General features: G+C 50.7%; 3 protein-coding genes across 10 annotated transcripts in view; 2 read left to right on the forward strand and 1 right to left on the reverse strand.

The window, feature by feature from the left end:
- The first annotated feature begins 81 nt into the window (after positions 1 to 81).
- Plppr2 (phospholipid phosphatase related 2) lies at positions 82 to 12597 on the forward strand. 3 transcript variants are annotated; one of them, XM_032909309.1, is made up of 10 exons: positions 82 to 809; positions 1984 to 2153; positions 2900 to 2979; positions 4315 to 4503; positions 4635 to 4770; positions 7105 to 7376; positions 8172 to 8348; positions 10557 to 10663; positions 10988 to 11039; positions 11305 to 12597. In XM_032909309.1, the coding sequence occupies exons 3-10, from the start codon at positions 2914 to 2916 to the stop codon at positions 11335 to 11337; spliced, it is 1032 nt and encodes a 343-aa protein (XP_032765200.1). In that variant the 5' UTR covers positions 82 to 809; positions 1984 to 2153; positions 2900 to 2913; the 3' UTR covers positions 11338 to 12597. The 3 variants fall into 3 exon arrangements, with proteins under 3 accessions (XP_032765200.1, XP_032765198.1, XP_032765199.1); XM_032909307.1 differs by having other exon boundaries at positions 85 to 809; positions 10557 to 10679; XM_032909308.1 differs by lacking the exons at positions 82 to 809; positions 1984 to 2153 and having other exon boundaries at positions 4250 to 4503; positions 10557 to 10679.
- Positions 12598 to 19254: 6657 nt separating this feature from the next.
- Swsap1 (SWIM-type zinc finger 7 associated protein 1) lies at positions 19255 to 21846 on the forward strand. 2 transcript variants are annotated; one of them, XM_032910754.1, is made up of 2 exons: positions 19255 to 19572; positions 20200 to 21846. In XM_032910754.1, the coding sequence occupies exons 1-2, from the start codon at positions 19330 to 19332 to the stop codon at positions 20788 to 20790; spliced, it is 834 nt and encodes a 277-aa protein (XP_032766645.1). In that variant the 5' UTR covers positions 19255 to 19329; the 3' UTR covers positions 20791 to 21846. The 2 variants fall into 2 exon arrangements, with proteins under 2 accessions (XP_032766645.1, XP_032766644.1); XM_032910753.1 differs by having other exon boundaries at positions 19257 to 19572; positions 20197 to 21846.
- A 448-nt stretch (positions 21847 to 22294) lies between these two features.
- LOC116907175 (erythropoietin receptor) overlaps positions 22295 to 23108 on the reverse strand; it is a 30092-nt gene continuing 29278 nt past the window's right edge. For all 5 annotated transcript variants that reach the window (XM_032910131.1, XM_032910130.1, XM_032910129.1 and 2 more), the window contains one exon: positions 22295 to 23074. In XM_032910131.1, the coding sequence (XP_032766022.1) occupies positions 22463 to 23074 (612 nt within the window). In that variant the 3' untranslated portion in view covers positions 22295 to 22462. The remainder of the gene's footprint in view (positions 23075 to 23108) is intronic.

A 23108-nucleotide genomic window follows, 5' to 3' on the forward strand; every position in this document is an offset into this window, starting at 1 on the left:
CTCTGCTTTCCAAGTGCTGGGATTAAAGGCGTGTGGCCACCACTGCCCAGCAAATAAATGCAACTTAAAAAACTAAAAAACACAAAATCAGGGCAATACTTGCCTAGCATGCAGGAAGCTTTGCGTTCCAACCCCATCATTCAAACCAGATGTGGTGGAACAGGTGTGAAATTCCAGCACGCAAGGAGATGAGGCAGGAGGACCCAATGTTCAAGGCTAATCTTGGCTACAAAGAAAACTGGAGCTTGAGCTGGTAGCTTAATCTGTGTGAGACCCTGTCTCAAACACAAAAATGGATCTGGGATGCCAAATGGAGAAGAGGTGTGCCAGAGGGTGTTCTTTGAAGAGGCTGAGCTCCTCTTTTCCTTCAGCCTATCCTACCTTGTCCTTACTCTCTATTTCCATTCTTTTCCCTTCAAATCTCTGCCAACGCGTCCTGCCCCGCCTCATTGAGTTATGCAAATGAACGTCATATAGCCCTGCCCCGTTATTCTCACAACTCCCCGCCCCTCTGTGTTATGCAAATGAGACCCAAAGGCCCCGCCCACCTGGTGAAGAAGAGGCTTGGGCCCGCCCCCCACTGGGTTATGCAAATGATGGCTCCTGCCCCCGCCCCACTGGGTTATGCAAATAAGGCACCCTGTGGCCCCGCCCCTGCCTCGGCCACGGAGTCTGCGCGGAGCGGCAAGTCCGGCGGTCCAGGCTTCTTCTCGTTGTCCGCCTGCCTGACCAGCGATCTGTCTGACTGTTCTGCGGCGCCGGGACCGTCTACAGGGAGCGAGGGTTCAGGCGGCGGCGGCCTAGACAGGGTGAGGGAGAAGCGTGGGCGACCCCTCTTTCTAGCCCGGGGGCTGCCCATCCTGGACACGCAGGTCCATACCATGGACGTGGGTCTTTCCGATCCCTTCCCTGCGGGTCCATTGCGGAGGGGAGGGCAGCTAGGGGGAGGGGAGGCGGCGATCTAGGGTTTTAGATGGGGTTGGGGGAGGGGAACCTGGAGAAGGGGACCCCCCCCACCGGGGACCTCAAGAGCCAGGCCACAGTGCTGCGAGGGTGGCTGTGGATGAATGATGGTGTAGCTGCCCCGTGTCGGTGTGTGGTTGTGTAACTGGTTGTGTGGTTGTCTGGCTGTGATGGGTTCGGGTGTGTCCACTGATTTTGAATGTGTGTGTGTGTGTGTGTGTGTGTGTGTATAGAGAGAGAAAACATGTACTCCGTGTGTGTGTGTGTGTGTGTGTGTGTGTTGGTGTCTAGTTGTATGATCTGTCATTTTGTAGTTACTGTTGTGTTCCTTCTGATGTTGTGTGACTGTTTTGCAATCTGGCAGGTGTCTGCTCTTACGTGCCTTTTGTGTGTGCTGCAAGTCACATATATCCCTACCTGACCATGTGGCTGAGGCTGTGGGTGGCATGCTGTGTCTCCTATGACTGTGGAGAGGGTGTTCATGTGTGTGATTGTCATTGAGCGCCTTGTAACTGGGGGTGTGACTCTGACCCATTCTGTGCGTCTCATTGTGTGGAGTGACTCTGATTCTAAGTGGTTAGCAACCTTGAGTCTATGGGGGTGACTGTATCAGGGCAAGGATTTGTGGGGGGCTGGGGTGTCTCTCTGTGTGCCTCTCTGACTGCGTGTCTGAGGGGGTATGTTCCATCCGTGTGGGTGTCTATGACAGGCCGTATGCAAACTCTGTGTGTGTGTGTGTGTGTGTGTGTGTGTGTGTGTGTGTGTGTGTGTTTAGAAGTACTGGGGATTTGTGTGAATGAGCAAATCTGGTTTGCTCAGCATGAAACAGGCACCCCACACAGTATGCTTGGCTCTTGCTGTGGAGTGGAGGGATGTCATGTTCTGAGATGTCCCCGTGTGTGGTGTTTGGGATGGAAGCCTTGCCTGGGTTATATCTTGTGTGGGAGTGCCCATATGGGTGACTCTGTACATCTGAGACCTGTGGTGACCCTCACTCCAACATGTCACTCTGTGGAGTAGGCCTCAATGGAGCCCTGGATGCACAGTGCCCACCCTCACCTGCCTGGGCCTCAATTTCCACATCGGTGCAATGGAGATGAGTGTCCTTGCCCTGCTGACCTCAAGGAGTGTCTGTGAGTTGGTGGTGGTGGAGGTGGATGCCTGTCGGAAGCCCTAGGGCACTTTCACAGGTGAGACAGGAGTCACTGGGTACACACTGGCTTGACTGTATTGGCTACTGATGCCTTGGGAACTGAAGTTAGGTGTGGGGGAGGGGTAGTGAGAGGAGACTGGAGAGGCAGCTGGCCTGGGAGGATGGGGGGTGCGAAGCAGCTGGGAGAGAGGGAGTATCTGGCTATCAGCCCACACCAGATACCACAGCCCATGGGGACAGGGAGGGGGATGTGGAGGCCATGGTGGAAGAGACTTAGAGAAGGGAGAGGGTAAGAAGCATGGGATCTCCTGAGCAAAGAAGATGAAGTTCCCTAAAATATGACAGAGGGGACCAAGGAGAGAGTCCCCTTCTCTAAAGGCTGAATAGAGGTTCCCATAAATGGGGTCTGTGGAATTTCTTTAATTGAAGAGAGAGAGAAGAGGTCACTGTAGAACCTTCTGAGAGACCAACTTGTACAGATTGCCATCTGACCTCCAGCATGACCTCCACATGAACTGTGTGGCACTCGTGCACAGAGACTCAACAAAGAATACATGTAACTGAGAAAAAAAAAAAAAAAAAAAAAAAAAAAAAAAGGCTAGCTCTCTGGTAGACCTCAGAGCCCTGGGAAAAGGCAGGGAAGTCCAGTGAGCAGGATCAGGGGCCAGTAAGGTGGGGGCCGGTTGCTGAGCGTGGCCAGATTAAAGAGCAGACCCAGAACTCTATGAAGCCTCATTTACTCAGTGATGTGGCCCCAGAGTTCCCGTTCCTTTCCCTCCACAGGCCCAGGCGTCACCATGGCTGGAGGGAGACCTCACCTGAAGCGGAGTTTCTCCATCATCCCCTGCTTCGTCTTCGTGGAGGTGAGAACCTCAGAGCCACTCTGAGAATGGGCTCTGTCCCTCTGTCTCTTTGTCCCTCTGTCCCTGCCTAGCCTGTTTCCCTGCTCTTGGCCTAGTTCTTTCATATATATATATATATATATATATATATATATGAATCTCCCCACATTCCTTCCTGGCTCTAGTCACTCCTGCCTCTGGCTGTCCGACCTCTTCCACCCCATTACCTCAGAACTTCTGCTGCTACTCGTCTCTCTTGAGGTGTGGTGGCAGGATTGGAATCAGAAGCATTCCTCTCTGGTTCTGGCCCCATTTTGCCCCAATCCATTCACACTTTGGAACTTTGCATGCCTGGGCCTCAGTTTCTTCATCTCTACAATGTGCGTAATTAACAGGGCATGGGGGGCACATATGTGTGACCTCAGCATTTGTGTGGCTGAAGGAGAAAGATTTCAGGGAAGTTAAGGCCAGCCTGGGCTACATGAGACTGTCTTTTAAAAAAAAGATAAAGACAAAAAGAGGAAGAAAAAACTGCAGGGCACAGCCATCGTAATGCAGACTTATAATTCTGACATTCGGGAGAAGGAGGCAGAGGTCACAGAATTTCTGCAAGTTCAAGGCCAGGCCTTATACATGGTCAGGCCAGCTAGGACTGTGGATGGGATCCTGTCTCAAACAAACCAGGTGTGCTCACACACCTTTAATCACAGCAGGTGGCAGGCAAAGGCAGGTGTATTCTGGCGAACTCCAGGCCAGCCTGGTCTACACAGTGAGTTCCAGGCCAGCTGTGGAAACCTTGTTTCAAATAAAACAAAACGTCTGTGATTTCCATGCCAGCCCCAGACACATAATGAGATCATCTAAGAATCATAGGTAAATAAATAGATACATAAAAAATGGGGTGGAGGGTGTGGGTCAGTGGGCAGAGACTTGCTTAGCCTGCACAAAGCCCTGGGTTCTATCCCCAACCCTAAATAAACCAGGTGTACTGACCTACAGCTGTAACCCCAGCACTAGGGAGGTAGAGGTTGGAGGATCAGGAGTCAGGCCCAATTCCATAGTGAATTTTAAGTTATCCTGGGCCACATGAAGCCTTGTCTCAAAAACAAAACAAAAACAGGACAGAAACAAAACAGAAACAAGAAAACAGGGCACATTGCCACAGTGGTTGGGAAGTTTAAAATGTATTAACTCTTTCCTTCCCTCCTCTCCTCTGGTTTCAATATCCATCTTCCAATTTCCCTCCCCCTCCATCTCTCTCCATTTCCTTGTCTCTGTCTCTGACCTCAAGGCCTCTGACCTCCTCCTGTCCTGTCTCTCTTTGCTTCTCTCCGGTCCCTGACTGGCTGCATGCAGTCTGTGTTGCTGGGCATCGTCATCCTTCTTGCGTACCGCCTGGAGTTCACGGACACCTTCCCCGTGCACACGCAGGGCTTCTTCTGCTACGACAGCGCTTATGCCAAGCCGTACCCTGGGCCCGAGGCTGCCAGCCGAGCACCCCCCGCCCTCATCTATGCCCTGGTCACTGCTGGGCCCACCCTCACGGTGAGATGGTGTGGGGCACCAGGCTGAACGCCAGGGAGTAAAACCTCGCACAAGGCAGGAAGGCCGGGTTGGGGCTGGTGGAGCCCTGGCCTTTGAAGTCCAGGAAAACGCCATCTTGGTCTTGTCCACAGATCCTTCTGGGGGAACTGGCCCGTGCCTTCTTCCCTGCGCCACCCTCCGCCAGTCCTGTCAGTGGGGAGAGCACCATTGTGTCCGGGGCCTGCTGCCGCTTCAGTCCCCCACTGCGGAGGCTGGTCCGTTTCCTGGGTGAGAAATGCAGCCTGGGGGTCTGTCCAATGGTCTTGGGGAGGGAGGTGAGTTCAGAGACAAAGGAATATAGTCCAGTTCCACCCTCAAAAGAATCTCAGGCCAGTGAACCAAGATGGCTCAGTGGGTAAGGTGCTGGCCACCGAGCTCGATGTGAGTTCGATTATCCAGACCCACGTGGTCACAGGAGAGAAGCAGTTCGTGTCCTCTGACTGCACTCAAGATATGGTGCACACCCACACGTATACATATATGCATACACATAAGTAGACACAGACATGTGCACGCGCGTGCACGCACACACACAACACACACACACACACACACAAATGCCTGCACACACACATGGCTGCATTCATAGACACATACATTATAGATACATGGATGTACCCTCACATAGATACAGGCCTGCACACATACATAGACACAAAGAAATAGGCATGTACAGACATAGATACATGCATGCATGCATTCATGCACATAGACGTTCACATACATGCATGTGGGTGTGTGAGCATGCACACACACACACACACATACATAAATAAATAAAAGAAAATCTTTTTTAAAAGCCAGAGATGGGGTTGGGGATTTAGCTCAGTGGTAGAGCGCTTGCCTAGGAAGCCCAAGGCCCTGGGTTCGGTCCCCAGCTCCAAAAAAAAGAACCAAAAAAAAAAAAAAAAAAAAAGCCAGAGATGACACATATCTGTTGTCCCAGGGATGGCAAGATGGGAGGTGGAGACAGGTGGAGTCACAGAAGCTTCGGGCCACCCAATCTGACCTACTTGGCAAAATTTCAGGCCTGTGAGAAGCTCTATCTCAAACCAGATGTGAAGGTGTCAGAGGGATGGCAACTGGAATTGTCCTCTTAGCTCCACAATATGCGTGTGCATGTGCACACACAGCGTTCCGGCCTGTGTGGCAGTACACATCTGTAACCCCAGTACTTGGGAGGCTGTGGCTGGAAGATCTCAAGTTTGGAAGCTAGCCTGGGCTACAAAGGGAGTCAGTATCTCAAAAAAAAAAAAAAAAAAAAAAAAAAAGAAAAAAGAAAGCAAGCAAGCAAACAAGCAAGCAAGCCGTGTGGGTTGGCCCATTCCTATAAACTCAACATTCAAAGTTCTGGCCAAGGGCTGGAAAGATGATGGCTCAGTGGTGGAGAGTGCCTTTTGCTTTTGCAGAGGACCAGAGTTCAGGTCCCAGCACCCTCATGGCAGCTCATAGCTGGCCATGACTCAGTTCCAGGGGATTTGCCTGGCCCTGGCCTCCGTGGCCACCCCCATGCATGTGGTGCACACAAACTCATAGAGGCACACATCCATACACATGAAAAGAATAAGCAAATCATCTTTAAAAAGTTCAAGCTAGGTTGAAAATTCCTAGCCGTGTGTGTGTGTGTGTGTGTGTGTGTGTGTGTGTGTGTGTGTGTGTGTGTGTAGCTTAAGGCCAGTCAGGGCCACATTGCTAGACTCTGTCTGGAGGGGAGGGGCATTGGAGAAAGGAGCATGGTGGTCAGAAGATTCAGTGGGTGATGTTCAACCCCTAGAACCTGTATACTAGAAGAACAGACATATAGGTCTGGCCCAGGTTGTCCTCTGACCTCCATACACATAAGCACACACAAATAAACATAATTCTTAAAAATATATATATAAGAGGAAGAGAAGGGGAAGGAGAGCAGAAATCCCAGAAACTCCAATAAGGTCTTTCTAGCAGGTCCCAAACTCATGATGCAGTGCTGCTAAGGGGTCCCAGAGTAGCCGTGATGGAGCCTGCCCAGACATAGAATACTTTTTAGAGACAGACTATAGATATATACTAGGTGGGGGCGGGGAGGGGCTGTGGTGGCACCAAAGGTAAGGGGACTTCAGTCTAGTCATCACAGGGCTCCAAATTGGCTTGAGTGACCATCCCAGCAAGACAACGGAGACGGGCAACTGATCTAAAGGAGCTTGGTGCCAGGCCTGACAACATTGAGTTAGATTTCCATAGCCTGTGGTAGAAGAAGAGAACTAAATACCCCAGGTTGTCTGTCCTCCGACCTCCACACAAAGCATAACGATGCCTATACAAATATACCCCAAATAAATGTTTAAAACATTTTTTTTCCCGAGAGAGGGTTTCTTTGTATTGCTCTGGCTGTCCTGGAACTCACTGTGTAGACCAGATAGGTCGCCCAGAGATCCGCCTGCCTCTGTCTCCCGAGTGCCACCCTGTGTTGTTGTTGTTTATGTTTTAATTTAAAGAGACAGACAAGGGGCTTAATGGAGCCGTGTAGGACACTCGGGAGGAGTCCAGTGGAAGGGGCATGACCTCTTTCCTCTCCATTACCAGGGGTGTACTCTTTTGGCCTCTTCACCACGACCATCTTTGCAAATGCGGGACAAGTGGTGACCGGTAACCCCACACCTCACTTCCTGTCGGTGTGTCGCCCCAACTACACGGCCCTGGGTTGCCCACCACCGTCTCCTGACCGGCCAGGGCCTGACCGCTTTGTCACCGACCAGAGCGCCTGTGCAGGCAGTCCCAGCTTGGTGGCCGCCGCACGCCGCGCCTTCCCCTGCAAGGATGCGGCCCTGTGCGCCTATGCGGTCACCTATACAGCGGTGAGGCCCTGGGGAGCTGCCAGGGGTCTGGAAGGGGGAGGGGGTTTAACCCGGGGAAATGTCTGGAAAGGAGGTCATGCCCGCTAAATGGAGCCTTAAGGTTGAGGCCACACTCTCGTGTTGCATCTCAGCCCTACCTAGTTCCCTCACTACTCCCCTGTTGTCTTGGACGCTGCCCTTTGGTACTCCAGCCCTTGGAGTTGCTAAGAAGTTGAAGGCCTTGGACTATGGCTAGAAGACTAAGCCTATGGGCTTTGACTCCGCCTCCTGGGGCCCTAGCCCCTCCCCTTTGCTAATTTGGTCACGCCCCTTGCCCTTTAAAATGATTTCGATTTCTTGCCTTCTTCTATTCCCGCGCTTTGTTGCTTTGTTTTCTTCCCTTTTCCTGCCTCTGGAATGACTGATGCCACCGGTCTCCCCGCCCTAGATAACTTCTGTGGCTCCCTGAGGTTCTGAGGCCACTTCTGGAGCTCTCGAACCCGCCTCTTTGTCGCTGATTGGACTCCCTGGTTCTGTATTCATGCTTTAATGCAGCGAGCATCTTTCCTTGTCTCGGGAAGCATATTCCGTAGATCCTCACCCGTTCTTTCTGGCGCTTTGGCCACACTACCTGCATACAGATCCACTGTCATCCCAATTCCAGGCACCCCTTCTTTCTCCGCTTGCGTGGTTACCTCTCCACCTCTGCGGAGCCCTGCGCCATTCGGGGGGTGGGGGGAGGCTGACTCTTTCAGGCCTCCCATGCTCTGGTCCGAAAGGCATGGATTAATCCTCTGATCGGTTTGGATCCCACAGATGTACGTGACCCTAGTGTTTCGCGTGAAGGGCTCTCGCCTAGTGAAACCTTCCCTCTGCCTGGCCCTGCTGTGCCCCGCCTTCCTGGTGGGCGTGGTCCGCGTGGCAGAGTATCGTAACCATTGGTCGGACGTGCTGGCTGGCTTTCTGACTGGAGCAGCCATCGCCACCTTTTTGGTAAGTCCCCTTCCCACCAGTCTCTGTATGAAGACCTCTCATCTGGTCCCTGGACGCAAGAGGCAGAATTGCTTAAGGATGCTGAAGGGTATTATTTTGAGGATCTGATTCCGTTCTCTAGCACCCATAAAAAAGGCAGAAGTGGTGTGCTTGCCATCTCCGTAGCAGGAAGGCAGAGGCAGGATGGTTCCTGGGGCTCGCTGACGGGCCAGCCTACACTGGAGCTCCAGGCCAGTGAGAGCCTCTGTCTCAAAAAGCAAGGTGGACCACTCCTGAGGAATGATACCAGAGTTTGACCCCCACCTTTCACACATACCAATCTGTGACCTCCACAAACACATGGACACACCTGCATGTGTGTACTCTTGGTCTCGCACACACACCCACATGCACCTGCACGAATACCACCCATACATTTAAAAATAGAGAGAAAAATGCGTTAAAGATTTATTTAGTTTTAATTTTGTGTGTTTCACCTGCATTAGATATGTGTGCTAATGCATGTGTGTGTATGAGCATCATGTGTGAGTGTGAACATGAACTTGTGTGTGTGTGTGTGTGTGTGTGTGTGTGTGTGTGTGTGTGTATGGTGCCTGAATCGGCTAGAAGAGTGTACTGGAACTGGAGATGCAGATTGTCCTGAGGTGCCATGAGGGTTCAGGAAACAGAACCCAGATCCTTCCCAAGAGCAGTCAGTGCTCTTAACCACTGAGCCACCTTCCAAGACCCCTAAATACATTTGTAAAGTATATTTTGGCCAGTAATGGTGGCACCCCTTTAATCCCAGCACTTGGGTAGCAAAAGCAGGCAGATTTCTTGAGTTTGAGGCCGTCTTGGTCTATAGGGTCTCACTATGCAGGCCCAGCTGACTCGGAATGCAAATGAGTAGACCAGCTAGCCTTGAACTCACAGAGATTTGTGTCCTTCTGCCATTCACGTACAGGGGCTAAGGTTGTGCACCACCACTCCTGGCAAGACTGTTTTTTGTTTTGTTTTGTTTTTAAGACAGGCTCTCGTGAAGCACAGGCTATCCTTGAACTAACTATCCGTCCAAGCATAACTTTGTTCTTCTGATCCTCCTGCCTCATCTCCCCAGTGCTGAGATTAGCTATGGCCCATCGATGACCTGTTTTTGTGGTGCTGAAGATGGGACCCAGGTCTTCATGGAGTGAGCCACGGCTTAGCTGCTCATAGATGAACATGTGGGGAAAGGCTGGTGAGAAAGCTCAGCTGGTAAAGGCAGTTGCCATCCGAGCCTAAATTCCATCCTGGGTCCCGATGGGTAAAAGGAGCTAAGAGCGGGAGGTTTTCATTTGACCCCCACAAATGCCGTGTGTTGTGGGTGACCCTCCCATGCAGTGAGTAGTGATAATAAAATATAATAATACTTTTGAGATAGTAAAAAAATTGATATTCAGGGCTGGAGAGATGGCTCGTCACTGGTTTTCTTGCAGAGGATCTAGGTTCAATTCCCAGCACACTCATGGTGGCTCACAACCATCTGTAACTCAGGTTCCAGGGCAATCTAATGCCCTCTTCTGGCCTTCTTGGCCACCAGGGGCACCAGTAGTGCACTGACATACATGCAAAATACATATAGACAGAAAAAAAGGTAAGTCTCAAAAATGTTTTAAAAATTCGATATCCATGCCAAATCATTGCAGTATCCCGAATGTCAAACACATGTTTTGTGGTGCATGCATCCCAGCACTTTGGGGAAGGTGCAGATGGATCTCTGTTGGAGTCTAGGCAGGCCAGGCCTACACAGAGAGTTCCAGGTTAGCCACAGAGAGACCCCGTTTCCAAAAAAAACCCAACCAACCAACCAACCAAACAAACAAAAAAAACCAAAAAACAAAAAAATCAAAAGTAAAAAGTAAAATTGTCGGGGTTGGGGATTTAGCTCAGCGGTAGAGCGCTTGCCTAGCAAGCGCAAGGCCCTGGGTTCGGTCCCCAGCTCCGAAAAAAAAAAAAAAAAAAAAAGGTAAAATTGTCAGGGTTGGGGATTTAGCTCAGTGGTAGAGCACTTGCCTAGCAAGCACAAGGCCCTGGGTTCGGTCCAAACCTCCGAAAAAAAAAATTGTCGAGAAAGGTTGTATGTGTCTGAAAATTCGAGCCTCAGTTTCTACCCGAAAAATGGAGAGGGTGTTTTCACAATTTTGTGTTGTTGGTCTCAGTCCTCAACCTGCTCCTGTCTATCTTGCCCAGGTCACCTGTGTTGTGCACAATTTCCAGAGCCGACCCCTCTCTGGTCGAAGGCTCTCCCCCTGGGAGGACCTCAGCCAGGCCCCCACCATGGACAGCCCCCTCGAAAAGTTAAGTGTGGCCCAGGTAAGGGGGCCCAGGAGTTACTCCGTGCTGGAGAGGGTGGTGGGTGGAGGAGGCCCATGGAGGTAGGAAGTCAAGCCAGAGGTATCACTGTCTGCGGAGATGGGGGGTAGAGGAGCCACAGGGCCCTGGGGATGAAAGCAACCTTACTGAATGGAAGGCTACACTCCTCTCTCCCTCTCAAATTTGCATCATTAATCTGGAGATCTCTGTTGTGTTTACCATGGTGGCGTCTGGCTGATCAGACATTTTTGACCGAGTTGTGGGCTCCTGGGATCCTCTAGCCCCTCCCCTCTTATTTTTTGTCCCAGGAACCCGAGACCTGCAGGCCGCATTCGACACCGGCACGGCTCACCCCATCCAGTAAGTGTTGGGGTTGTGTGTGGTTGTGTGTGTGTGTGTGTGTGTGTGTGTGTGTGTGTGTGTGTTGTGTGTGTACGTGTGTGCGTGTGTGCGTGTCTGTGTGTGTGCGTGCGTGCGTGCGTGCGTGCGTGTGTGTGTTAGGGGTAAAGGGTGGAGGGTAATCAGGGGGCTCTTTCAGGTGGGTAGAGGAGGTCTCATCTGGCCTGGGCTTCTGTACTACCCTCCCAGGTTTGCTAATCTCTTGATCTCTGACTGTCACTTTCAGAGCCGCAGAACTGTGCCCGCCGTGGCCACCTGATTCCCAGCTGTGTGTCCTCCAGGGCACCAGCGATGTGCTCCTCGCCCCGTGTGCCCCGCCCTCGACTGAGGTCTGAGCCAACACCCCTGCCTCTGCCGCTGCCCCTTCCTGCACCGACTCCCAGCCAGGGTCCCTCGCCTTCCTCCCCTGGACCCGGGGGCCCAGGTGGGGGAGGTGGGCGGGGCCGGAAGCTGCTGCTCCCCACGCCCCTGCTACGGGACCTGTACACCCTCAGTGGACTCCATCCCTCCCCTTTCCACCGTGACAACTTCAGCCCCTATCTGTTTGCCAGCCGCGACCACCTGCTGTGAGATCCACCACCTAAAATCTACCCAGTGTACCCCGTTTCCTCCCTGCCATACGTGCGTGTGGCACGTGAGTGCTAAAGGCCCCTGCCCTCCAAACCAGCCAGGCCCAGCGTCAGAAGATGGCTGGAAGGGACGCTTCAAGGCAGGGAATCTCTTGGCTGCTCTTTGGCCTTCTGGGACATCTGGGTGGGCAAAAATAACCAGTTGGGCCCATGTCCCTAGGATTGCCCTTTTAACGGCTGAAGCTTGACCTAACTAGCCATTGCCTATCCAGTGAGAGCTCCGAGTTCTCAGAATTCAACCCAAAAGTTTACAAAAGTTTATGGGAACCTCTCACTTCTTAGCTTCCTCAAGCAAGAGGGTGCTACTCTGGCCAGTGTTCAGTGTCTAAACAGCCAATAAGAGCCCTTGGCGTTCAGAATTGCCGAGAGTGGGTGGGAATGATTCCAGTCAATGGGGGACCGCCCGTGTCAAAGCCAAGTCAAAGCCAAGGAGAGTTATCCAGTCTCTCCCCGGGAACACGGAGTCCAGCTGGAGGGTGGGGGGGCAGGCTCCCCCACAGCAGGGTCCTGCGGCACCCCTTCCCTTCTAGCCCTTCCCCCAGGTGCACCATCTCATACCCTCCAACTCCCTACTTATGTAGGGCTTGCCCCAGTTCACAGGTTTTGGAGTTCCGGATGCTGTCTCCCTTGGCTGTGCCTAGGGCACCCCCCCCCAACCCTTCTGTTATTTATTAGGGCTGTGGAAAAAGACTTTCTTTTCTTGGAACCCAACCTTCTTCTTCACACTGCCCCCATGCCTCAGCCTCATGCAGTTGTGCCATCTTGGGGGGCATGGGTGGAGCAGAAGGGGGTTTCCCTACCCTGAATAGCCAAAAGCAGTGGGCAGATGAGACACTGTCCCCCTTTCCTGCCCCCTCCTCATCTTTAATAAAGACCTGTTTGTAACAGAAGTTTGGCCTTCTGCCTGCCTCCCCCGAGTGTTAGGAAAAGGATGAGACCGTAACCTCTAGACGGCAGTGGATATGAGTGTGGGTGGGCCGTCCCCTGTAACTAAGGACAAATATGGAGAGGCAGTGTGGCCATGAGTCCAGTGAGGTCCTCAGCATCTCATGAATGTGGTACAGTGACACATGGCTATAGACAAAGGAGGAGGAAGCAGAGGGATCTGGAGTTCAAGATCATTTTTGGCTACATAGCAAGTTAGAAGTCAGTTTGGGTTACCTGAGACCCTGTTAACCACCTCCCACAAAAGCTTCAAATCTGAAGCTGAAAACTCTAGGTTCATTTAGGTAAGACTTCTATTCGCTTGATTTGGAGAAGGGTCTCAGTGTGTAACCCATGACCATCCTCCCTCGGCTTCCCGAGTGCTGGGGTTACAGATGGATACCCAATACCTGGGTTTAAGATCTCCGAAATGTTAGGTATTGATATTTGATCCATAGAAAACTCCAGCCAGGGAGGTAAGACGATGTAAGAGCTGTGGGGTGGGCGCCCGGGGCATGGCTCATCAGGTGAACACACTTCTCTCAGAATCTGAGAGAACCCAGGGTGAGAGGAAGGGACAGATTACAGGGAGCTTCATATGTTCAATGTGATAATCCTCCCTGTTCCTTCCTTAAAAATGGTGCTGCTGCTGGTGGTGGTGAGATTGTGTCGATGGTGATGGTGATGATGGTGGTGATGGTGATGGTGGTGGTGATGATTGTGGCGATGGTGATGGTGGTGATGATGGTGATGATGGTGGTGATGGTGGTGGTGGTGGTGGTGGTGATGATGTTTTTAAGAGTCCTGGTGATGGGGTTGGGGATTTAGCTCAGCGGTAGAGCGCTTGCCTAGCAAGCCCAAGGCCCTGGGTTCGGTCCCCAGCTCCGGAAAAAAAAAAAAAAAAAGAAGAAGAAGAAGAAGAAGAAGAAGAAGAAGAAGAAGAAGAGTCCTGGTGACGTGGGTGAGTGAGGTTTTGCACTCATGTAGGATGTCTCACAACTGGATTAAAGTTCAAGGGATCTGATGTTCTCCTCCACCCCCTGAGGCACCAACATCCACGTGGCATACACAGGCAAAAGAAAAATTTGTTTAAATGTTTCTTTTTAAGTTAAAAAATGGGGGGGGGGGCTGGAGAGATGACTCACCATGTGTAAAGACACACCAAACCTGAGTTTGTTGCCTCAGAACCACTGGGTGGGAAGAGAGAGCTAACTCGTGCAAGTAGTCCTCATACCTCAACATGGTATCACGTCCCATGCACTAGGTAAATGAAGGCAATGAAACATTTTCAGAGCGGATGGTGGCGCGTGCCCGTGATCTCAGTACTTGGGAGGTGGAGGAGCAGGAAGACAAGCAGTGGTCCTTGGCTAAGCTGTGTGTTAGAAGCCAGCCTGTCATCAGGAAAGGAGTGCGTGCGATAATTCTGACACGGAAACAGAATCTCCACATGTGCGACAGTAAGTCAGTCCTGAGGCTTGAGACCCATGCCTGATGTTTCCAGGAAGGAACTAGGACCTTTGTGTGGCTGGGGCTCTGTGATTGACAGAGCAGAGGAGGAGGAGGTGAAGGGACTGGCCACTGGTCACGGGGTTTCCACCATGATCCTAGAACCTCTATCTTGACCGGCCAGGGCTGCTTGCAAAGCTCATACACCTCAACTAAGGCCTGTTAGGGAGGGAATCACTGGTTCAGAACCGCGGACAGCGCTAGGGCGACTCTGTCCTTGGTGCTGACTCTGTGAGAGGGCAACGGAAGGTCTTAAAGGCTTGGAAGAGAACTGGCTTGCTGAGGAGGGTTGCGGCATACTCTTGTTTAGATGCACATCCCAAGTGGATAACCAGGTAGGCAGTACAAATTAACCCATAAATCTCTCCAGGGCTGGGAGTTAAGCTCAGTGGTAGATCATTTGTCTATATTTCAATGCATGTGGCCAGGCGTGATGATGTGTGCTTGTAACCCAAGCACCTGGGAGACGAAAGCAGCAGGATTCAAAACTGAAGGTGGTTCTCAGCAATGCAGTGAGTTGGAGGCCAGCCTGGAGGCTGAGACAAAGGACAAAGCCGGGCAGGGGAGACAGCTCAGCAACCGTGGATGCTCGTGGCAAAGCCTGTTGACCTGAGTTTGGTCTCCAGAACCCAGGGAAAGGTGGAAGGAGACAACCATATAGACAAGGTTGTTCTCTGACGTCCACATGCTTGCCATGGAGTAGCTGCCCAAGTGTGTGCATGTGCACACAGACACACAAACACAGACACACACAGATATGCACAAAGACACATGCACAGACATATACACACAGACACATGCACAGACATATACACACAGACACATGCACACACATACCCAGACACAGTCATACCCAGACACAGACATACACACACAAAGACACATATGGACACACACAGACATACACAGACACACAGACATGCACACACAGACACACACAAAGGCACACATATGGACACACATAGACATGCACACACAGGCACACATATATGGACACACACAGACATACACACGAAGACACACATAGGGACACACACAGGTACACACAAAGACACACATATGGATACACACAGGCACACACATATGGACACAAACATACACACACACAGGCACACACACTAATAATAACGATGGTAATGCTGAGGCTGAAAAGAATTTAAGGCTCTGGAGAGGCTGTTGGTTTATTTTCAGAAGCCCTGGGTTTGATCCCAAGCACCTACAGGGCAGCTCACAACCATCCACAACTCTGCTTCATGGGATCGGATGCCCTCTTCTGGCCTCTGGGGACACAAGGTCCATACACAGTACACTGCTTACACACACACACACACACACACACACATGCACACGCACACACACACACACACACACACACTTAAACTTTTAAAGGAAATGAATCTTTAAAAAACAAATGAAGGGACATTAGTTTTGGACACCTCTACAAACAAAGCCTCTACAAGCAGGCGATAGTCAGAGACTCAAATGAAGTTAAAAAAGAAAAAGTGGGGGCCTGCCACCAGGCCTGACAACCTGGGTTCAAGTCTCAGGGCTCACAGTGGAAGGAGAGGACTGACTCCCACTCACACAGGCCATCCTCTGCTTCTTGTGCAGCATTACAGCGCCGACAGCCACACACGGGTACACAGCCACACACGGGTACAGGGCCACACTCGGGTACACAGAAGAATGAATAGAGTTTTAAAATGTAAATCCCGGAGAGTTGGTTCAGAGACTAAAATCACTTGCTGCATCTACAGAGGACCCAGGTTCAATCTAAGCACCCACAACTGTCCACAACTCCACTTCCAGGGAATCTGATGCTTCTGACCTCTGCAGGCATCGGACACACATTTATGCATACATGCAAAAAAACCAGCCATATGAATACAATACAAATAAATAACTCAACGGAAAAGAAGAAAAGAACAAAAGAAGAAAAAGGGGGCTGGAGAGATGGCTCAGCGGTTAAGAGCACTGACTGCTCTTCCAGAGGTCCTGAGTTCAATTCCCAGCAACCACATGGTGGCTCACAACCATCTGTAAAGAGATCTGATGCCCTCTTCTGGTGTGTCTGAAGACAACTACAGTGTACTCATATATAATAAATGAATAAATCTTTAAAAAAAAGAAAGAAAAGAAAAAGGAGAAAATATTAATGATGATGATTGATGATGATGATTGATGATGATGGTGGTGCCTGGAGAGATCCCCCTCAGAAGCTAAGGGCACTGGTTGCTCTTCTAGAGGACCTGGGTTTGAGTTCCAGCACTCATACGGTGGTTCACAACCATCTGTAACTCCACTTCCAGAAGATCTAATGCCCTCTCCTGGCCTCCCTGGGCACTGCACATTCATGTTACAGAAACACAGATGCAGACAATGACCTAGACCTAATGCTGAAGCCTGCAATCCCAGCTATTAATGAGATTGAGACAGACTGGTCATGAGTTCAAGGCTTGCCTGGATTACCCAATATATTCAAGGCCAGACTAGGACACTTAAGGAGATGAAAGTCTCAATTTAAAAAGAAAATAAAGGGGGCTGAAGAGATGGCTCAGCGGTTAAGAGCACTGACTGTTCTTCCAGAGGTCCTGAGTTCAAATCCCAGCAACCACATGGTGGCTCTCGATCATCTGTAATGAGATCTGATGCCCTCTTCTGGTGTGTCTGAAGACAGCAATGGTGTACTCACATATATAAAATAAATAAATCTTAAAAATTAAAAAAGAAAAAAAAGAAAGGGCTGGAGAGATGTCTCAGTGGTTAAGAGCACTGACGTCACTTACAGGGGTCCTGAGTTCAAATCTCAGCAACCACATAGTGGCTCACGACCATCTATAATGGGATCTGATGCCCTCTTCTGGTGTGTCCACAGTGTCTACAGTATGCTCATATACATTTGAAAAAAATTAAAAAAAGAGAGATGGGCAGTGGTGGTGCACACCTCTAATCCTAGCCCCCAGGGGTCAGAGGCAGGTGCATCTCTGAGCTGACAGAGCAAGTGCCAGGACAGCCAGGGCTACAGAGAGAAACCCTGCTTAAGAAAAAAGAAATATGGAGTAAAATAAACAGGGAGGGAGGTTGGAGGAGAACAGTGCACTCTGCTCTTGCAGGGGACCTGGATGTAGTCCCCAGCACTCATGGTGGCCCCGTTTTGACTTCTAAGGGCACCAGGCTCATGTGGTACACGTAATACCACATAATGCATGCGGGCAAACCTTTATAGCCATAAAACAAACAGAAACAAAAACTTAAGTGGGGACAAAAACAAAAAACAAAACAGGGCCAGGGCTGTGTTTAGCTCGGTGTGCAAATGTTCACTTAGCACATGGAGGGCCTTGTGTGCTGAGAGAAAGGGAGGAAGTGCAACCAGCAACCAGCCAGTCAGTCACACAAACAAACAGACAAACAAACCCAGAGCTAGACAGAGAGAGCCCTTAGAGCCAGCTCTCCAGGGCAAGGAGGAAGACGTGGAAAGGACCTCTGGAGAGTGTGCTCCTGTGACCTGGGGCTTGTGCAATTGCAGTGTCAGGCTGTGTCTGGGGTGGGAGCTGGAGGCTGAAGCACCAGACTTTCTAGAACAGTATAACTGTGCTGAGGGTGTATGTGTGTTTGTAAGCAGAATCCAATCACATAGTCATCTTAACGTGTGTCCTGGTGTGTGTGTGTGTGTGTGTGCGCGCATGTGTGTGTGCATGTTGTTTGTGTGTGTGGTGTGTGTATGGGGTGTGTGTATGTGCATGGTATGTGTGTGTGTGTGTGTGTGTGTGTGTGTGTGTATGTGTGTGTGTAGGGTGAGGGTGCCCAGCTGTGTGTGTGGGAGTACTGGGGGATGTTGTGGAGCTGTTTTCTGTCCCCAGAGGGAGAGAGTAAGCTCAGTAAATCACAGTTCCGCCCTGTTCCTGGGTCTCCAGGCAACCGTACCACTTTGAAGTTACTAGGAGACAAGGTTTCCAGGGAAACTCAGGCTTGAATGACAGCTTTAGAGCCAAGTTTGGGTGAAGAGACTGGCTGAGCAATCAGGATCACTCACCTTGGTTCCTCAGTTCTTCCTCCTCCATTCAGTGACTTAACAAGGATCACACTTCTCCAGTGTGGTCATAGACTCTTGTGAATGAAGCATCCGAAGCCCTTGTTCTCTTATTCTCTCCAAATCTCTCTCTCTCTCTCTCTCTCTCTCTCTCTTAAAAAAAAAAGGGGGGGCTCTCAAAAAAAAACAAAAAAAAAAGCCAAATCTGTGAGTCTGTAGCCCGTAAAAACCACCCCCATATTCCAATATGCAAAGACTAGCAAACAGGTATCTCTTTCCACCTGTGAACTTTCCTTCGGTGACCTTAGCAAATATTCTCACCAACATATTGTAATGATCACATGGAATCACAATATTTATTTTGCAGGTAGGCAAGCTAAGAGTCTGGTTTGTTTTTTTGTTTTTGTTTTTTCTTTTCTTTTTTTCGGAGCTGGGGACCGAACCCAGGGCCTTGCGCTTGCCAGGCAAGCGCTCTACCGCTGAACTAAATCCCCAACCCCGAGTCTGGTTTTTATTATTAGTGTTCTGTTAAAGATAGGTGCTCATGTAGCTCAGGCTGGTTGCAGACCTCAACAAATAGCTAAGGGGACCTACTATTTTTCTTTTTTAAAAGTGACGGTTTCTGTAGTCTGGTCTTGAACTCAGATCCGCCTGCCTCCGCCATTCAAGTGCTAGAATTAAAAGTGCGCCGACCGGCTTCTACTTTTTTATTTTTAGATTTATTTTTACATGTGTGTGTGTGCGCGCCCGGAGGGCCATTAGAATGTGTGCCTCGTGCCGCGGAGGCCAGAAGAGGGCGTCGGATTCCCTCAAACTGTAGTTATGGATGGCTGAGAGTCACCTAGTAGGTGGTGGGAACTGAACGTGGGTCTTTTGGAGAAGCAGCCAGTGCTCGTAACTGAGCCATTCTCTCCAGCTCCGACCGAGAGCCTGAGCGTCTCTGGGGAGCGCATTTGGACCCTCGCTCGACCTTCCTTTTAATCGACCACGCGGCTTCTTGCAGCAGATTCCCTCAAGTACCCATTTCCAACCTCTCAGTGTTTTGACCATTTGCCGACTGCTCCAGCAACGAACCTAGACAGTGAACTATAGCCAATGAGGCCTCGGTGTGGGCGGGCCCAAAATGAGATCTCGCATCTGATTGGCCAGCGGAACTAAGCAAATGGCGGAGGCGCTGAGGCGGGTACTAAATGCGGGCCGCGCGGCAGGGCCGGGAGAGGATAGCACCCCCGGGCCGCCATTGCTGTTGCTCGGCGCTCCGCGCTCTGCGCAGACGTCGCTGCTGTTTGCCGCTGCTCTTGAGGCGGCAGGGGAAGGCCGCGGGCCCGTCCTCTTCCTGACGCGAAGGCCTCTTCAGAGCCTGCCTCTCAGTACACCCGCAGCGCGAGACCATTGGCGGCTCCAGGTAACCGGAGGGCTGGACCTGGCTATGCGTCACCCAATGGCGGGCTAGGTTGCTCATGAGTGACAGTTCGGTAGGTAAATGGCAGTGTGGGTCGTAGATTTACTGCTAAATCGTCATAAAGTCTATATGGGAGAGGTGGGTGGAAGAAGCGAAGTAGGCACGTGGGACGGGACAGTGCCGGCTTAGTTGAAGATTAAATGAAAGACCGACCTGCGGTGTTGGTGAGCATGGGTGCCAAGCCAAAAAACAAACAAACAAACAAACAAACACCAACAAAAACATGCGCGAAGCCCTGGGTTCTTTCTATCTCTTTAACCAGACTTAGTAATATATACCTGGGATTCAGTTCTTAGAAGGTCAGAAGTGTCAGACCAGCCTTGTTCACAAAACGAGTTTGTGATCATCCTGGACTACATAAGATTCTGCATTAAAGAAAATTTTTTTGGGCAGTGATAAGTGCTAGAAAAGGGCGGGTAACAAGGTGAATATTTGAGCTGGTGCTTCATCCTGGAACTTTCCATATGGACCATGAGAGCCTCGACCAGAAAGTATGGAAGAAGTGAGGTAGCCATAATAGAGAGTTTTGGCCTCCTATATTAAATCTAGCCTTTTCCTATCTTCTAGAAGATTCGATTCCAGTACCCATCCTCAATTCAGGAGCTTCTCCAGCTGCTAGCCTCTGCCCATGAGGCCCCAGCGCCTGTCCCATCCCTTCTACTCCTGGACGGCCTGGAAGAATATCTAGCAGAGGACCCAGGGACCCAGGACGCCGCCTACTTGGCTGCATTGCTTCTGGATACTGCTGCCTATTTCAGCCACCAGCTTGGAGCCAGTGGCAGCTGTGGGCTTGTGGTGGCCCTTGAAACCCAAAAAGAAGCAGATGGTGATGTCCCACATCTGGCATTACTTCAGCGTTATTTTCCTGCACAGTGCCGGCTGCAGCCGGATGCCCTAGGCTTGGGACAGCATTGCTGCCTTCGAGCCAGCCTAGAGACAGGCAAGCTGAGCCCCAGGACAGAGTGGTCAGTGACTTTCTTACCTGGTGGAGAGATGAAGATCACCCCATGGCCTGCCCAGACTTCTAAGCTCAGCCCAGACAAAAACGGTTCAAGTGCTGGAAGCCAGTCTTTAACTTTGGGGTGTGATAACCTCCCTAGTCCCAGGTTTCCCTTGGATGGAATACTTACCTCAGGGACAGGTGCAGATTCAAAGACCTGAGAATGTAGGTTTCCTGTTTATAAACCAGCATCGTTGTTGTTGGGGGCTGGCAAGATGACTTAGGAAGTCAAGGGTCTTGGCCACCAGCGTGATGACTGATTCTCAGGACCCACGTGGTAGAAAGATAGAACGGACTCCTGCAAGTTGTCCTCTCACCTCCACACATGCCCTGCACACTAATAATAATACTAAATTAATAATGAAACCTTTAAGACAAATAAGATCGCTGGAGCCTTCCTCTGTCCACTCACCGTTGTTAATGAGATTCAGCCATATTTCCTAGTTCATTTCTTTTTATCTGCTGCATTTTTTACCCAGAATGGCTCTCTCGTAAGTCAGGCTAGTCTCAAACTAGATACGTAGCTGAGGCTGTCCTTGAACTCCTGATCCTCCAGCCTCATCTCTTGAGGGTGGGACCTATGGAGTATGTTCCTATTCTCGGCTCCTCTTGCACATTCCATGGGTGCCTGTATCCCGGTTACCTCTGTGTGTTGACTTACCGACTGTTAGGGTCTAGTCATACACATGAGCTTACACAGCATTCAGGGTGTGCAGTTGGGAGTGGATTCGTTCCATGTAGAGTATGCATACATCTAGCTTTCTTAGGACATACATTTTTAAAGTCATTTGACGGAAGCTGAGCATCATGGTGTGCAAAATGGTAAGGCCAGCTTTGGGAGGTAAAGGTAGGAGGTCACAAATGCAAGGCTAACCTTGGCTACATAAGGTGTTGGAAGCCATGCTGACTTACACTAGATCCTGTCTCCCAAAACCAAAATGGGCCAGGTGTGGTGTGGCACAGGCCTTTAATCCTAGTGCAGAGGCAGGTGGATCTGTGTGTATGTGTTTAAGGCCAGCCTGGTGTATGTGGCAAGTTCCAGGCCAACCAGGGCTACAAGGACAAAAACTAGAGAACTGGAGGGAGAGCTCAGTGGTTAGGAATTCTGTCACCAAGTCAGCTTTGGTTATGCATGTGTCTGAGTCATTTCCCTGAATAACCCCTCACCCATGTTCCTGCATAACTCCAGTAAAACTTTATTGGTTCACCAAATTGGACTTTGGTGGTATGTGTACGTGGGTTTTCTATCTGTCAAGTAGACGTCTGTTCATGTCCCACAGGGGTAGTGTTACCAACTGTGGAGAAGGCATTAGGTTTTGGAGCAGCATATATTAGCAGCTAGCGAAATGTACACCGACCATTATAGTCTGTCCTCATGTCAACAGATCCAAAATTTCAGTGCTTGCTCTTTGTTTCCATAGGCTAGGTCCAGGCAAAGACGGGGTACCCAGAAGGGAGGGTTGTGGTGCAGTCCGAAGTCTTTGTGGCAACCCAAAGGCAGACAGAAGAGACTGACAGAAGCGCACAGGCGGCTGGCCTGAAACAGGAAGTAAGGCAGGAACAAGGTGTTTTCCCTTGAGGTGAGAGGGGAGAATCAACTTCCATGCATGAACGGAGGCAGACACACAGCCACACTCACATCATGTATACACAAATAAGACAAAGTCACAGTAGAAAAATCAATATATATATTTCTATATACAGACATAACTATCCATCTTAACATTGCAAGGCTGTCACTTCCTGGGCAGAGGGCCAGGGCTTTAAATATGGCCTCAGCCATCCTCTTCAAGAAGTTGTAGGTTTAGGAACTACAGGCTGTAGGCTGGAGTCCTAGGAGCAGGCCACGTAGCTGGGACGCAGAGGCTCTGTGTCTGGAACAAGGCTATTCTCATAGGGGTGGGAGTAGGGGCCGTCAGATGAGTCCCCGTGGACTCCCTGGGAGCCCCCTGAGCTGTAATCTGTTGAGATGCCGGAATCGGACACCACAAGGTACAGGTACTTCAGGTGAGGTGGAGTTGGGGGTAGCTCAGGAGGCAGTGCCCGAGGGCACAGGAGCTGAGAGCTGGGGTCCAGGATGGTGTACTCAAAGCTGGAAGGCGAGGTGCCCTCTGGCCTGGGCTTTGAAGCCAAGTCAGAGGGACAGGAAGATGTTTCTGAACCTTCATCCATAGTCGCAGGGTCTACACTGTCCCCAGGCCCAGAGAGGTTCTCACTGCATGGGCACCGGGGTAGCAACCATTCATCCAATACCAGGTAGGTGTCCTGGGCCCGCTCACTGCCCACTGGCTCCAGTAAGGGCCCCTTGTCCTCTGCCCCTGCATCCCCAGCCTGAGTCACTCCCCAGCGTCGCTCTGAGAGGACCTCTAGGTGGGCAGGTGGATCCTCAGGGAAGGGGCTACTTGGGCTCCACCACAGACAGTCATCGCGTTGCAACAGCCATAGCTGGAAAGAGAATGCCTGCAGGCTCAGAGGCATG

The sequence above is a fragment of the Rattus rattus genome, chromosome 8 (genome assembly GCF_011064425.1).
Source record: "Rattus rattus isolate New Zealand chromosome 8, Rrattus_CSIRO_v1, whole genome shotgun sequence".
NCBI lineage: Eukaryota > Metazoa > Chordata > Mammalia > Rodentia > Muridae > Rattus > Rattus rattus.

What these genes read in the sequence shown, in the direction of transcription:
- Plppr2 (XM_032909307.1), top strand. Translation starts at nt 2,914, where the DNA reads ATGGCTGGAGGGAGACCTCACCTGAAGCGGAGTTTCTCCATCATCCCC. An exon ending in CCTGCTTCGTCTTCGTGGAG is followed by an intron (nt 2,980 to 4,314) that starts GTGAGAACCTCA and finishes GGCTGCATGCAG; the next exon opens with TCTGTGTTGCTGGGCATCGT. An exon ending in ATGCGGTCACCTATACAGCG is followed by an intron (nt 7,377 to 8,171) that starts GTGAGGCCCTGG and finishes TGGATCCCACAG; the next exon opens with ATGTACGTGACCCTAGTGTT.
- Swsap1 (XM_032910753.1), top strand. Translation starts at nt 19,330, where the DNA reads ATGGCGGAGGCGCTGAGGCGGGTACTAAATGCGGGCCGCGCGGCAGGG. An exon ending in GAGACCATTGGCGGCTCCAG is followed by an intron (nt 19,573 to 20,196) that starts GTAACCGGAGGG and finishes CCTATCTTCTAG; the next exon opens with AAGATTCGATTCCAGTACCC.